This window comes from Pelophylax lessonae, assembly GCF_965119305.1.
Source record: "Pelophylax lessonae genome assembly, chromosome: 1".
In the NCBI taxonomy this organism is placed as follows: Eukaryota; Metazoa; Chordata; class Amphibia; order Anura; family Ranidae; genus Pelophylax; species Pelophylax lessonae.
Genome location: NC_138768.1, coordinates 439,247,174 through 439,263,021, shown reverse-complemented (window position 1 = coordinate 439,263,021; position 15,848 = coordinate 439,247,174). Strand labels below are relative to the sequence as shown.

Below are 15,848 nucleotides of genomic sequence, written 5' to 3'. Positions count from 1 at the left end.
CCCCTCTTATGTTCTGGAGACCAATGACACAGAGAAAAGGGTAAATCCAAAAATTGTTTAAAATCAGAGAAATAGGTGTGGGGGAAAATCTTCCAATGTAGACACTTGCTCCTATGACAACACTATAAAATGTGAATTCATTTTTTTTGGAGACATTTTCTTTTAATGTCTGCATAGTCGCCAAGGGAGGAGTAAACAGATCTCCACAGCAGGATACACTTGATAGGGGTTTTAACCTTTCCCTTCTCTAAAACAAAAAGTTTTTTTTGTTAACATAACATTAAGTGGAGTCAAATAACTGCAGAATGTTGCTTACCGATCGAGACTGTTGTGCCTGGAAAGGTACAAACTGTCCAGGAGGGGGCAGGTGAGCATGGTGATGTGGGGAAAGGTGGGGTGGATGTAATAAGAATGGGTCACTGGAAAGAATGGGTGGAAAAGCAGCATAGGGAACTGGTAAGTGTTGAACTGAACATGCTTGAAGCATCTGTAAAAATAAAAACACAAATCAAATTAATAAAAATATTTAGTAAAAAACAAAAACCAAAAAAAACCAAACATTTTAGATTCTTAGAGAAGTCCTAAGAGACGTCATACAAAATAGTTATTGTCCCATACAGGGTATAGATTAAACGTCTTTTTAAGACACCCGTTATAATTTTTTTTCCCTTCTTATCTGCCAGTTCAGCCTATAGCCCACAGTAGTTTTTCCACTTCATAGTTATACAGACTCACACATAAAAGCCTGCATTTGAATACATTTAAGGTTCTAAAGTCCCTAAAGTGATTCTAAACGCTCATCTTTTTTCTCCTAAAACAATAAATACGTCATACTTGCCTGCTCTGTGCAATGGTTTTGCACAGAGCAGTCCCGATCCTCCTCTCGGTGTGCCCCGATAGCAAGACACTTGCTAATGGGGCATACCTGCAGGCTCGCTCCTGAGCTGGGCTGTGCGCAGCTATAGACAGACAGTGCAGCTCACACGCCCCCCCCCCCCTCCTCCCCTACTCGCAGGATTTGACTGACGCATTGCTGCTTCTGTGTCCCTGTGAAAAGAGGAGGAAAGAAGACTGCAGTTGGGTACAGCGCTGGATCGCTGACAGGCGAGAGAGCAAAAAGGGGGGGGGGGGGGGGGAGTTCGAAGTTAGGGCTAATAGTGAATGCATTAAGGTAAAAATTGGCAAACCTACTGACAAAGCCCGAGAAGCCAAATTGCTTAAAGCTGAAATCCACATTTCCGGTCCCTTAATTGTTCGTTTTGGGCTAATATGGCCCAAACAAACAATTTTCATTAAAGAGGAAGTAAAAACTCTCTTTTTACTTATAAGGCTTACCTGTAGATAATGTGAAGATCTTTTAAACTTGCACAGTTTAGGAGATATTCAGAGTGCATGCAGCCAATGACGTCATTGGCACATGCGTTCTGAAGGTCCGGCTTCCTGTGCTGGACCTTCAGAGCTGGTGCTACAAACAAGTGGCTCCCACGCGCATTAACGAGAGTGACGTCATTGCGGCTCTGGCCACTCACAGCACCAGAGCCCACGAACCCTGAAGAAACACCAGGAAAGAGGTCAGCCGTCTCAGCAGAGACAACTTAGTTCCAAGGTAAGTATTATTTCAGAATGAGCTAGTATGCAATGCATACTAGCTCATTATTCCTTTGTCTTAACTTAAATTTTGGCAGACTGAGCAGCAATTGGCTAAAATTTAAAGTTGTATATGGTCAGCTTTACAACAATATGCAGTCCAATTTTCATTTAAAGTGTGCAAAGTTTTCAGAGCTTCTGGGGCTTAAGGAAGCCCAAAAAAAAAAAAATTGGTGTGAGCCATGTTTCAATAGACAAAGACTGCAGTTATTCTGTATTGGAAAATCGATTAACATCTTCAGTATGTCAATTTGCTATACTACTTGCAGATTTTGCAACTTTTGACAACATAAATTAATAGAAAAAAAAAAAAAAGAAAAAAGTAGTAGTAATTGAATCGGAGACCATCTTCTGACAACTTACTGGAGGAGGCACACTGCAGACGGGTAAGTGCTGTCCACTAAAGACCACAGAACAGCCTGGAACCTGCTGTGCGCTACAAGCAGGGATGTGTTGCCCAGTACACAGAGGGATTCCATGTGGTGCTACAGTTGTAACAGTGTAAGAAACCGGTACTGTACCCTGGTGAATCTGGAAGAAAGGGTTCAAATAAACCAATAGTTACATTTAATAACACACCCTATTACTTTTAACAATATGAATTCTTTAGCAGGTTAGCATTGCAAACGGAAGCAAAAACTAGAACAAAAAAAAAAAAAAAACTGTACCATACCTGCTCATGAATGTCAACCATAACGGTATTCTGCTGTTGTGGGTGTGCAGCTGGGTGTAGCAGGCGGGGAGATACATTCGGAGGGTGAAAGGCCCTGGGCTCCTCTACGGTCTGCTGCTGGCCATAGGAAATGTGATGATAATTTTCATCTTGGCTAACAGAATTATGGCGCGACAGCCTGTCCCTTCTTCCTCTTTGCCGTCTAACTGGAGGACTAAAGAAAAAAAAATAAATAAAAGGCCATAATTAAAGAACTTCAGGTACAGATATTTTTACAATTACATCAGTCTAGCTTGGACCAACTAAGCATATTCTATACCTGTGGGATCCCTTCAGAAGCTGGAAATTGTTAGAATACATACCAAAACTGCAGTGATTCCCTTACACTAGCTGCAGGGTCCTGTGCCAAGTAGCAGCCCTGCTGCATTGTGTACACCGGAGATTTATCACTCAGTATGAGTGCTGTTCAGAGACTACTATGCATTTTATCATTGAATGTAAATTCTCTAATTGGGAGATGGTGGAGAGGCAGCAATATCAATTTACTATATTTTGTGGTGTTGTGCTTCACTAAGCATATCTAACCCCTCAACAACCTGGGCTGTGAGTGGCCTGTTGGCAACACCTTTGCTTGACAAAGGTCAGATGAACAGTGAACTGCATCTTATCAGATGACATCACAGTGTGGGTTTTTAAGCAGCTACAGGTGCTACAGCTGCTTAAAAATGGACAAGTTCACCTTTTAGGAAAAAAAAAAAAAAAATTATGAAAATGCAATTTTTTTTGCATGTAAAAAAAAAAAAGTGCATTTGTTATTTTTCTTTTGGAGCCTGTAAAGAATTGCACCAGCGATCAGGAGATTGTTGGTGCCATGCAGGTCTTCTTCAGATCTGTCAGCATACAGTGCCTTGCGAAAGTATTTGGCCCCCTTGAATTTCGCGACCTTTTGCCACATTTCAGGCTTCAAACAAAGATATAAAACTATTTTTTTGTGAAGAATCAACAAGTGGGACACATTCATGAAGTGGAACGAAATTTATTGGATATTTCAAACTTTAACAAATAAAAAACTGAAAAATTGGGCGTGCAAAATTATTCAGCCCCTTTACTTTCAGTGCAGCAAACTCTCTCCAGAAGTTCAGTGAGGATCTCTGAATGATCTAATGTTGACCTAAATGACTAATGATGATAAATAGAATCCACCTGTGTGTAATCAAGTCTCCGTATAAATGCACCTGCACTGTGATAGTCTCAGGATGTCAGTTTAAAGCGCAGAGAACAAGGAACACCAGGCAGGTCCGAGATACTGTTGTGTAGAAGTTTAAAGCCGGATTTGGATACAAAAAGATTTCCCAAGCTTTAAACATCCCAAGGAGCACTGTGCAAGCGATAATATTGAAATGGAAGAAATATCAGACCACTGCAAATCTACGAAGACCTGGCCGTCCCTCTAAACTTTCAGCTCATACAAGGAGAAGACTGATCAGAGATGCAGCCAAGAGGCCCATGATTACTCTGGATGAACTACAGAGATCTACAGCTGAGGTGGGAGACTCTGTCCATAGGACAACAATCAGTCATATACTGCACAAATCTGGCCTTTATGGAAGAGTGGCAAGAAGAAAGCCATTTCTTAAAGATATCCATAAAAAGTGTCGTTTAAAGTTTGCCACAAGCCACCTGGGAGACACACCAAACATGTGGAAGAAGGTGCTCTGGTCAGATGAAACCAAAATCAAACTTTTTGGCAACAATGCAAAACATTATGTTTGGCGTAAAAGCAACGCAGCTCGTCACCCTGAACACACCATCCCCACTGTCAAACATGGTGGTGGCAGCATCATGGTTTGGGCCTGATTTTCTTCAGCAGGGACAGGGAAGATGGTTAAAATTGATGGGAAGGTGGATGGAGCCAAATACAGGACCATTCTGGGAGAAAACCTGATGGAGTCTGCAAAAGACCTGAGACTGGGATGGAGATTTGTCTTCCAACAAGACAATGATCCAAAGCAAAATCTACAATGGAATGGTTCACAAATAAACATATCCAGGTGTTAGAAATGCCAAGTCAAAGCCCAGACCTGAATCCAATCGAGAATCTGTGGAAAGAACTGAAAACTGCTGTTCGCAAACGCTCTCCATCCAACCTCACTGAGCTCGAGCTGTTTTGCAAGGAGGAATGGGCAAAAATTTCAGTCTCTCGATGTGCAAAACTGATAGAGACATACCCCAAGCGACTTACATCCAAGCGACTTACATCTGTAATCGCAGCAAAAGGTGGCTGAATAATTTTGCACGCCCAATTTTTCAGTTTTTTTTATTTGTTAAAAAGTTTTAAATATCCAATAAATTTCATTCCACTTCATGATTGTGTCCCACTTGTTGATTCTTCACAAAAAAAATACAGTTTTATATCTTTATGTTTGAAGCCTGAAATGTGGCAAAAGGTCGCAAAGTTCAAGGGGGCCGAATACTTTCGCAAGGCACTGTATCTGTGGGCCGTACATCCTGCAGATACACTGACAGGAAGAAATTTATGATCTACTGTGGTGCTCTACAGTGCCGTGGTAGTTCATTGAGAACTATAAGCCAACAGCTGTTAAGGACGTCGGGGCTTGTAGTTCATTCACACACAGAGCTGTGAGAATGAATGACACGGCTGTGTGGGCAGAGGTCCACACAGCCGCGCTGCTTTCAAAAAGTGACAGCTAGTTGGGGAACTTCTTCCCTTACTGCTACCACAGGGAGGACAGGTAGTGGGCAGTTTCTGCAGCATTGGGAATATGTTACATGTTCCACCCTAAAAACAGGTGGAACATGTAACATGTACCCAAAGTTGAACTTATCCTTTAAAGCTTAAGTGAAGCCAAAAAAAAAAAAAAAAAAGTTACCCCACTAAAACAGGATCTATGAATAGAGGACAAGCAGATGATTAATAGGTCCACCCCTCCATTCATGCTTCTAAGAATGGCAGAGCTGGGTGAAAAAGAGTGGGCATAGTCAGACTCTCTTGAAAGCCCACGACAGCCAGTTACTTCTATTTAAGTTATTGCAAACTCATTTTTTAACAAACATGCCCCCCTGCTGACGTTTCCGTCTCCTCCTCTCTTGCAAATTCCCCCATAGAAAGCCACTATCAATGAGGGCACTCATGTCTGCATCTAGACAGACAGCGGGACTCTGCCTATATTCTAAATTCCCTCAGAGCTTGGAAAGGAGAAACAACATTACACTGATCTTTCCCAGTGAATGGCTGAGCTGGGGGTGGGGTGTGTCAGCACAAGGAGAGAAGGCCGGGTTCTCAGCAGAGCTAGAAAACTGATCACGCTGTGCTTTAATGCCTAGCGTCAATTTTCAATAGGAAAGCAATACAAAGAACAGGATACTTTTTCATACAAGTACATGGTACACCAGGCACGTCAGGAATATGAAATGTTGGATTAACATTCTTTAATGCAAGGAATGCATTTACCACTTGACCTCTGAAAAGGTTGTACCAGGCTTTTTTTTCTGCTATTGAGCACTGCATTACTTTAAAAATGGCAATTGCTCGGTCATGTAACCCTTTTTTTTTTAACGTATAAATGAAAAAATACTAAAAGTTTGAAGAAAAAAAAAAAACCCAACAAAAAAATGTTATTGCCATCTTGCCAAAAAGGGAAAAGGGTGCCGATAACATAGCCAAAAATGTTACTGTGCTTTTTGTGTGTTTTCAAAATACCGTATGAAAAATATAACTCAGGTACGTGATTGATGAGCTTTCAATGCATTTCAAAGGGGAGGTGTGGTTTTTAACTGACCAAAAATGCACCAAGCATGATTTTTAACACCACAACGGAAGTTCAAAAGACCAGTGTGAAGACATAAAAAGAATTTAAAAGGATACATTTTTCTTGATCCTTTCTTGTGCTAAAGGTGCCAATAATGGCCTACAATGAACTCATATTTAAATTCATGATATTAAAAAGTTGAATACAATTACTGTATATATAAATATGATTTTTAAAAACCTGCATTTTCAGTTGCAGCACCAAAATTTACATTTGGTGAACCTCTACCTGCTGCAATTGAAGATTACAATGGCGGGGATCATGAACGAAGGAAGATTTCAACTACTAAGTTATAGTATGTCCCTCGTCCTGATTTTTCTGCTTTTCATTTAGTCTATATGAAGGCTTTAAATACAATAGATGGCAGTGCAGATTTCTCCATCATGTTTAGCGTGAACTGAGAATACTATTGATTTTTACAGGCTGAATAAAAGGGAAATCTATTTGTGTACAGCTAGTTTTAAGCTAAACACATTTTTACTAGTAGGCTGCAACATATTACATTTTGGTTATTGGTGTTGGGTGAATGTTAAACATTGTAAAAACCTTGTTTTTTATACTGTGAATGGTCCAAATAAATTATATGCAATCCTTTGCCAAACAGGCCTGCAGGGTGGCCAGTGATGTTGAAAAAAATTGGATTTTTGTTTTACCGTAAAATCCTTTTCACTGATGTTCATTGACGGACACAGCTCCATATCTATCTTTTTTGACCCTTGGGTTATGCTGCTCTCCATAGGAGTAGGACAGTAGATGGAAAATAGACTACGCCTATAGGGAAGTTCTAGGGGATATACTCAAAATTCCTGCTATAGGACTTCAGTTTTGTAACAAGCAGTGTCAGAAGAATACATAACCCAACTCAGAGGAGTGGGTGCTGTGTCAGTCAATGAACATCAGAGAAAAGGATTTTACAGTAAGACAAAAATCCAGTTCTCTCTCGTTCATTGATGGACACAGCTCCATATCTTCTTTGACCCTTAGGAAGTCCCAAAACAGTGTCAACATGCGGGTGGGGAAAAAATAAAAAACACATAGCAAAAACATATTTCCCAAAAAGGCTAAAACGTAGCCAACCTGGTAAACCAGGAGCTCACCTACCAAAAAAAATAAAAAAATACACCCTCAAGAGGCTTAAAAACAGTAGCATCGGCTACCAGCCTTACTAGGCCTGCGTACCAAGACCAGCGAGGCCAGTCTGGGGCCACCAGAATGACTGGAATTCCTTCTGCCTCAATTTTGCACAGAAGTTTCGGCAGAAGTTTTAGTGGCGGAAAGGCCTACATTAGCTGATACCAACCCCAAGGGGAGACCAGAGCGTCCAAGGCGTTGGCCAGAGGATCCCGAGACCTTGCCACAAACCTCTGAACCTTCCGGTTGAGACGAGAGGTTAACAGGTCTACATCGGGAGTCCCCCACCAGAGACACAGTTGAAACACCTCCAGGTGAAGAGACCATTCGCCCAGATAAAGCACCTGCCGACTGAGGTAGTCCGCCTGCCAATTTTCCACCCCTGGAATGTGCACTGCAGAGAGGGCTGGAACAAAGCGTTCTGCCCACCTTAGACTGCCGGCCACTTCTCTGGCCGCTAGGGCATTTTTGACACCCCCTTGGTGATTGACATGCCACAGCCATGGCGTGGTCTGATCGAATCCTTACCGCACATCCCCGCAGAGGATCCGTCCACAGGGACAGGCAAAGCCTGATCGCACGAATCTCCAGGACATTGATTGGCAGCCTGGACTGCTTCCGAGACCAAGCCCCCTGAGCCGGATCTGTGCCCAAGACACCTCCTCCCCAGGACAGATTGGCATTCGTGGTAACCACTGTCCAGTACAGGGGGAGAAAGGATTTTCCCTGTTGAAGCACCAGGAAGCGGAGCCACCATATCAAGAACCCCCTCAAGAACCCAGGCTCAACAAGATCAGCTTTTCTAGGAACCGTGGATTCTTGTCCCATTTGGCAAGAACCTTCTTTTGCAGAGGTCTGGTATGGAACTGAGCAAACAGAACCACCTAGAAGGTGGAGACCATCAAGCCTAGCACTTGAATGCAAGTCCTGAGGGATGACCGCCGGTGGGACAACAGGAGCCGAATCGCATTCTGCAACTTTAGAATTTTTATCTCCGGAAGAAACACCTGGGCTGAGGCTGAATCCAGTCAGGCCCAGGTAGTCCAGTTTGTTGGACGGAGTCAGAGCCGATTTCTGAAAATTCAGTTTCCAGTCAAACTCTTGCAAGGTTTGCACAGTGTTGTCCAAATCCTCTTTCGGGACAGTCGGAGACTCTGCACACAGAAGGAGATCGTCCAGGTACCCCAGAATCGAAATCCCCATCTGCCTGAGCAAAGCTAACACCAGGGGACAAAACTTTTGTGAACACCCGAGGAGCTGAGGCGAGACCAAAGGTTAATGCTTGCTCCTCGCCCACAGCAAAACGGAGAAAACGCTGGTGCCTGACATATATTGGGATATGAAGGTAAGCATCCTTGATGTCGCTAGAGGCCAGAAAATCCCCTCGATTAAGGGATGCCACTACCGTAGGAATGGACTCCATCTGAAATTGCGGTACCCACACAAAGCAGTTCAGGGATTTAAGACGGACCTTGCCTTCCTTCCTGGGAACAGTAAACAGGTTTGAATAAAATCCCTGAAAACGTTCTGACTCTGAACTGGTACAATGAATCCTTGTGAGAACAGATCCTGTACCGCCCCGAGAAGGCCTTACAGACAATCCCGGGATAGAAGCTAGTGGGAAAGGAAGAACGTTGCCGGGGGCAAGGACAGAAACTCGATCTTGTAACCGGGCCGAATCAACCCGTGGACCCATTTGTCTTGAATGAAAGAAGTCCACAGGTCTAGAAAGAAGTGAAGATGCCCCCCCCACCCCAGGTACTAGTGAGGGCGCCCCTTCATGCAGAGGTGTACTTGTCTGCAGGACGAGCGGAACTCGCTTTGGACTTACCAGAAAAAGTTACGGGCAGATTTTGATCCCTTATCCTGCGGTCCCGCAGGACGAAAGGGTCAATTGTGAGCCGAGAAGAAAGGTCCTCGCTTGCGACAAGGCTCTTTGCTCTTGGTGACCTGTGGAAGCAGAGTACTCTTACCTTCATTAAGACCTTTAATGATCTCTTCCATTAAAGCTCTGAACAGACGGTCTCCTACAAAGAGGAGATCGGTCAGCACCGTTTTGGAAGCCTGGTCCGCAGTACAGCATTTCAGCCAAATCATACGGCGAAGAGTCACAGCTGTCACAGATAATCTGCAGGCTAAAGGCTCAGAAAGGCATCACAGATATACTGTAACCCCTGTACCAACTGATCTGCCAGCTCAGGAGGATGCTGACCCCCTTCCAAACCCAGGCGCAGAAGCTTAGCCCATTCCGTTAATATCTGGGAGACCAAGGTTATGGCAAACACTGGACTCAAACTTTTTGACCATGGCCGGTTTAATTTTATCGGACCAGAGACTCAGCGCTCTTGTCCATCGGATCTTTAAAAAGGACAGAGAGTCCTCCACCGGCAATAGTGTGACTTTTTTTTAACCTGGAAACCTGAGAATCCACCACTGGCGGAACTGTCAGGTTCTTTAAAAGGAATTCTTGAAAAGAATACCTACTAGCGAAACGCTTAGGTATCCCGACCATGCGTTTTGGGGAACCCCACTGACTTGCGACAATATCGTCGAAATAGGCGGGATAAGGGAACACCTTAGTCCAGGGATGGCGAACCTTGGCACCCCAGATGTTTTGGAACTACATTTCCCATGATGCTCAACTACACTACAGAGTGCATGAGCATCATAGGAAATGTAGTTCCAAAACATCTGGGGTGCCAAGAATCCCCATCACTGCCTTAGTCGCCTTGGAAGGTCTATGGGTACCAAATTCCACCGGCGCAGCTGACCGCATTCGCTGTGTCCTCCAATTTTAAAGTTTCCAGCACTGATACAATCAATGCCTCAACAAGCGCATTTTCATGCGCGGCCACAGTGGAAGAGGATTCATCCTCACTGTCGTAGCATTCAGAGTGCATGGGACGCAGACTCAGTAGGGTGACTCACGTCCCTCAAATCAACCTCAGAATCTGAGGCAGAGGATGCAGGTGAAGGCGGGGGTGCTTTTTTGCTGTGCCTATTCTGAGGGACCATATCAACTTTGGACACCAGTGATTGCAGGACCGACATCATGGCCGCCAGGGCGGACTGAGACCCAGAGGGTCCTGCAGCTCCTGAGAGTGGGTCAAGTGGTGAAATGCTCCAGGGACTCTATAGTTAATCTTGGGACAAACTGGGGGGGGGGGGGGGGGGGGGGAGGCCAGGCCGGGGCCACTAAAATGACCAGAATCCCTTCTGCCTCGATCCTGCGTAGAAGTCTTGGCAGAAGCTTGAGAGGAGGGAAGATGTAAATCCGATGGATACTGATCCTACGGGGCCACCAGCGTGTCTGTGGCGTCCGCCAGAGGATCCTGTGACAGTGCCACGAACCTCTACACCTGATGAGCAGAGATGCCAACAGGTCCACCTTGGGGGTGCCCCACCAGAGAAAACTGATGAAACCACTTCGGATGTAGAGACCATTTTCCCTGGTCCAACGCCTGCCGACTTGAGGTAACCCGTTTGCCAGTTTTCCACTCCGGAATGTGTACAGCGGAAAGGGCTGAAACAAAATGTTCTGCCCACCTGAGAATGCCGACTACCTCCAGAGCCGCCAGGACACTTCTTGTGCCCCCTGGTGATTGACATAAGCCACGGCTTATGTCTTATTGATTGTTATTGGTTGAGCCAGATGGACTCGTGTCTTTTCAACCTAACTATTTAACTACGAATGCGCACTGGCCATCCTTGGAGATAATCCGTCTAATGTTCCAGGCACAGTCTAATCACTCCAGGATATCGATCGGTAGTCTGGACTCTTCCAGGGTTCAGACCCCCTAAGCAGAATTTCTGTAGAGAATACCTCCCTACCTCAACAGGCTGGCATCTGTGGTGACCACCGCCCAATACAAGGGGAGGAAGGATTAACCCTGAAGGAGCACTGGAGAACGAAGCCAACAGGACTGCAGAGTCTTGTCCCCTTTGATCAGAATCTCCCTTGCAGGGACCTCGTATGGAACCGTGCAAACGGGACCGTCTCAAAAGGTAGACACCATCAGGCCCACCACTCGCATGTAAGTCCGGAGGAATGACCATCTGATGGACAGCAGGAGGCGAATTGCAGCCCGCAGTTTCTGGAGTCCAGAGGAAGGCGTACTCTGGCTAAGGCCAAGTCCAGAGTCAGACCTAGATAGTCTAGTTTCATGGAAGGAACCAAGGCAGACTTCTGAAGATTCAGAATCTAGCCAAACTTCCTCGGGGTCCGTATGGAGATCTCCAGGTTTTCCACCAGCACAGTAGGAGACTGCTAGCCGAAGGTGGTCATCCGAGTAGCCCAGGACCATGATCCCCTGCTGACGTAACAATGCTAGCACTGGGGCCAACACTTTCGTAAAGACCTAAGGAGCAGAGGCGAGACCAAAGGGTAACGCTACAAACTGATAAATGCTCCTCTCCCACGGCAAAGCAGAGGAAGCGCTGGCGACAGACACCTATTGGATTGTGAAGGTAAGCATCATTGATGTCGATGGAGGCAAGAAAATTCCCCCCCCCCCCCCCCCCGATGCAGGGAAGCCACCACCATGCAAACAGACTCCATTCCGAACTTCTGCACCTGCACAAGCAGTTCAGAACATTGAGTTCCAGGATTGGATGCTCCTTGCATTCCTTACTGGGGACTGTGTTAAAAGGTTTGAGTAAAACCCCTGACAAACATTCTCAAATTCGGAACCGGGACAATCACCCCTTGAAGTAAAAACGTCTTGCACTGCCCGAAAGAGAGCCTGTAAGCGGACCAGGGACAGTCGCATGTTGGAAGGAAAGAACCTATCTGGAGGGTAAGAATGAAACTTGATCTTGTAGCTGGACCGTATGACTTTGTGGACCCACTTGTCTTGTACCGGGGAAGTCCAGGGATTCAGGAACCAGCGAAGAAGTCCCCCCACCCCAGATATGGGTGAGGGCGCACCTTCAAGCTGAAGGGGCTTGTCCTTGGGTATGAAGAAGCCCGCTCTTGACTTGCCAGAGAAAGTTCACTTGGATCCTCCAGAGGAGGCCCTGAAGGGCTTTGATCCCTTATAAGGGTATCACCCTAGCAAAACCCTTAGGAACACCAAGGGGACGCTTTAGTTGTCCCCACTCTGTAGTGACAATTCTGTCAAAAAAAAAAGGGGAAAGGTTACACCTTGGCCGCTCTGGGTGGCTTGTGAGTGCCAAAGAGGACCTGTGCCTCTGTCGCAGCTGCGTCCTCCATCGTTGAGGTCTCACACACAGATACAATCAGTGCGTCCAGCGCCTTTTCGTGCGCGGTTGCAGAAATGGAGGAATCTTCCTCACTACCTGAGGATAGAGGGCGTGTGATCGCAGACCCATGCAGGGTGACCACGTCCGCAGCAGCTGAATCAGATTCAGGATCTGAGGTGACAGATTAGGCAGGGGGCGCTTTTCTGCCAGCCCGTCGCCTAAAAAGCAACTCCACCCGGGACACAAAGGACTCCGGGACCGCCATCAGTGCGTTGATGCACAGTTGAGACCCGGAGGGCCCCGCAATCTCAGAAGGGATCAGGTGGGGAGATGTGCTCTAAAAAGACTCCATGAGTCACAAGGGGGACCCCACAAAAAAAAAAAGTGTAAAAAACACTAAGGGACACCCCCCACCACTCTGGCAGCACACCCCGTTGCCAGTCAGAGAGGCCCAATCATCATCAGCAGAGAGGGAGAGGTCCCCACCAGACTCACCACCCCGCAGAAACCAGGAGAATCTGTGCTGCACGTACGGCAATCAGGAAAGGATCCAGGAGTCAGCACCAGGGGATGTGGAGGGGCTCCCGCCGCTGAAATTGCATGGCCCATAGTGCTCCACTGCCATGGCTGCCGCTGTGTTCTATGGCAAACCACTGCAAAATGGCTTCTGGATTACACAAACACGGCCGCCGTGCACTGCAGCACGAAGGCTACAAGAGAATGGCGGCCCCATGAGGCTCCCAGGGACCAAGGAGGGATTGCCCAGGCCTCAGAATAGGCACAGGCAGGATGGGGGGGGGGTCCTGGCAGGAGCCCCCGCCAGATACAACCCCCCCTCTCCGCACAGCCGATCGCCCGGTTACCGGCGGTGCAACCCCCCTGCCCCCACCCTAGGAGGTGTACCGTAAAGCTACTCAACATACTAAGAACCAGGTGGGCACCGCTCCAGACAAAACCCCTCCCCTTAGAAATTAGGGGGCTGTCGGCCAGGAGGAACGCTGCGACTCAGGCTGAGACGTGGTCGTATGCAACCTCGTGAGGCATTTAACTCACAGGAAAGCCCCCATCCGGTGGGGCTAGGTCGCGACCGACCTAGCGCGGAGCTGGGGTCTGCACGCGCTCACTGGCCAAACTGGGTTGACCACCGGATCTAGATTATTCAGCCCGTCAGTGCATTGTAGATCTCATAGGAAAAACCAGGAGAAAAAAAAAAAATCTATCTAAAAGAAAAAAAAATTTGCCAGGACCAGAGATCCCAGCAAGAAACTAGGTCCTTACTCGTGACTAGGCAGAAAAAAAAAAAAAGTTCAACACCGTTTTGGGACGTCCCAATGGTTAAAAATATCAGAAGCCGTGTCAGTCAATGAACGAAAGAATATGGGATTTTTGACTTACCGTAAAAGCCATTTCTCTGATGTTCATTGACGGACACAGTACCCACCCCTCTATGGAGTTGCATTTTCTCAGAAACTGCTTGTAACAAAACGGAGCATCTATAGCAGAGAGAGGGAGTATACCCCTGGGACTGTCCATAGGCGTACCCAGACTTTTTCTGCCTAGTGTCCTACTCCTGTAGGGGGCAGTATAACCCAATGGTTAAGAATCTCAGGAGCTGTGTCCGTCAAACGAAAAAGAGAAACTTTTTTTTTTAGGTTGGAAAATGACTAAAGTTGTGAGCTTGCACAACTCAAGCTGACAGTTCTGGCTTGTGTACAGTGAATAGCATCGCTCGCTCTCCCAACTCAGCCAATCACAAAAAGCCTTTTAATCTGTTAATTTGCTTTTCTTTTAATGCAAATTTAAAGATTAAGTTAACCTTTTAGGTAAAAATAAATGCACATATTTTGCATAAAAAAGTGCATTTATTTCCCCCCCCAAAAGCATTGCACCCATGATCAATGGATCGCGGGCACAATGTCAGGCTCTAGCACACAAGCCCTACAACTTATGGCCTATACCTCTGTACAGGCTGTTAGTTTGAAAGCTGCAAAGCTTGTGAATGAACAAGGAGGGTGTTAATGGGGGACGAATCAGGCTTTAGTAGAACAAAATACAGGTGTAACACGCTCCAAAAAGGAGAACTTAACCTTTAGACAAAAAAATAGGATTTTTTCTACAGCTTACCAGTAAAATCCTTTTCTTGGAGTACATTACAGGACACAGAGCAGATAATAATGACTATCTGGGTTATACACTACCTTTAGGTGAATGGACACCGGCAAACAATAGACAGGAAGTTCCTCCCATATAACCCCTCCCATACAGGAAGAACCTCAGGTTTTTGAAGCAAGCAATGAAGATCCCAGAAAAAGAGGGGAGGGACCTCTGTGTCCTGTGATGTACTCCAAGAAAAGGATTTCACAGGTAAGCTGTAGAAAAAATCCTATTTTCTTTATCGTACATCACGGGACACAGAGCAGGTAATGACTTGACTATCTGGGATGTCCAAAAGCAATGCACTTGAGGGGAGGGGACACAGAATCCCATAATTGCCCCTGGGCAAAGAACAATAGGAATTTATAGAGCTGCTTGCAACACGATAATACCAAACTGAGCCCCTTCTCAGGCTCTAACAGCCAGCCACTTGATAAAACCTTGTGAGTGTATGAACTGAAGACCAAGTAGCAGCTTTGCAAACCTGAGCCATAGATACTTGATGATGCACTGCCCAAGAAGCACTCACCCTCCTGGTAGAATGCGCTTTTAACTTTAAGGCGGAACCTTACCTTTTAAGCCATAAGCTTGAACAATGACTTCACAAATCCACCTAGAGATAGTGGAAGTAGTTGCCGCTTGGTCTTTTCTAGGCCCTTCTGGCAACACAGAAAAAAGCATTGGTACTATGGATTAGTGCAGATGACTTCAGAAAGACTAACTGCATGAACCACATCTAGTGAACGCAACTATCTTTCCTCTGGAGTCTGAGGATTTGATAAAAAAACCTGGTTTAGGTGAAACCTTGATACTACTTTAGGCAAAAAAAGATGGATGAGGTCAAAAGTCCACTTTATCCTGATGAAGGATCAAAAATGGCTCCCTACAGGAAAGAACCACTTACTCTGAGACCCTCTTGGCCTCTGAGACCCTCCTGGCCGAGGTAATAGCAACCAAAAAATGTTTCCTTCCATACGACTATGTATGAGGCTGTTGGGCAAAATGGTGGCCTCTTTCGAGGCAGTCCCTTAAGCTCAATTCCACTTCAGATTGTTTCAGAACAGTATTCTATCTACTTGGAACAAGAAGGTCCAAACATTGGATTCCCCTATATCTCTTCCCCCGGGGGTCAGGCAGGATCTGTCTCGGTGGATGGTTTTCATCAACCTAAGCAAAGGAATATCTTTTTTTGCCAGTAACCTGGAAGGTTG

The 15,848-nt window shown here is 45.9% G+C and overlaps 1 protein-coding gene across 2 annotated transcripts in view; it reads right to left on the bottom strand.

Annotated features, from left to right (window-relative positions):
* The window catches only part of RNF38 (ring finger protein 38), a 443,031-nt gene that overhangs the window by 33,449 nt on the left and 393,734 nt on the right, over positions 1-15,848 (bottom strand). For both annotated transcript variants that reach the window (XM_082261799.1, XM_082261800.1), the window contains 3 exons: positions 2,321-2,534; positions 2,011-2,178; positions 317-487 (listed from right to left, as the gene is read on the bottom strand). In XM_082261799.1, coding sequence (XP_082117925.1) covers positions 317-487; positions 2,011-2,178; positions 2,321-2,534 — 553 coding nt within the window. The remainder of the gene's footprint in view (positions 1-316; positions 488-2,010; positions 2,179-2,320; positions 2,535-15,848) is intronic.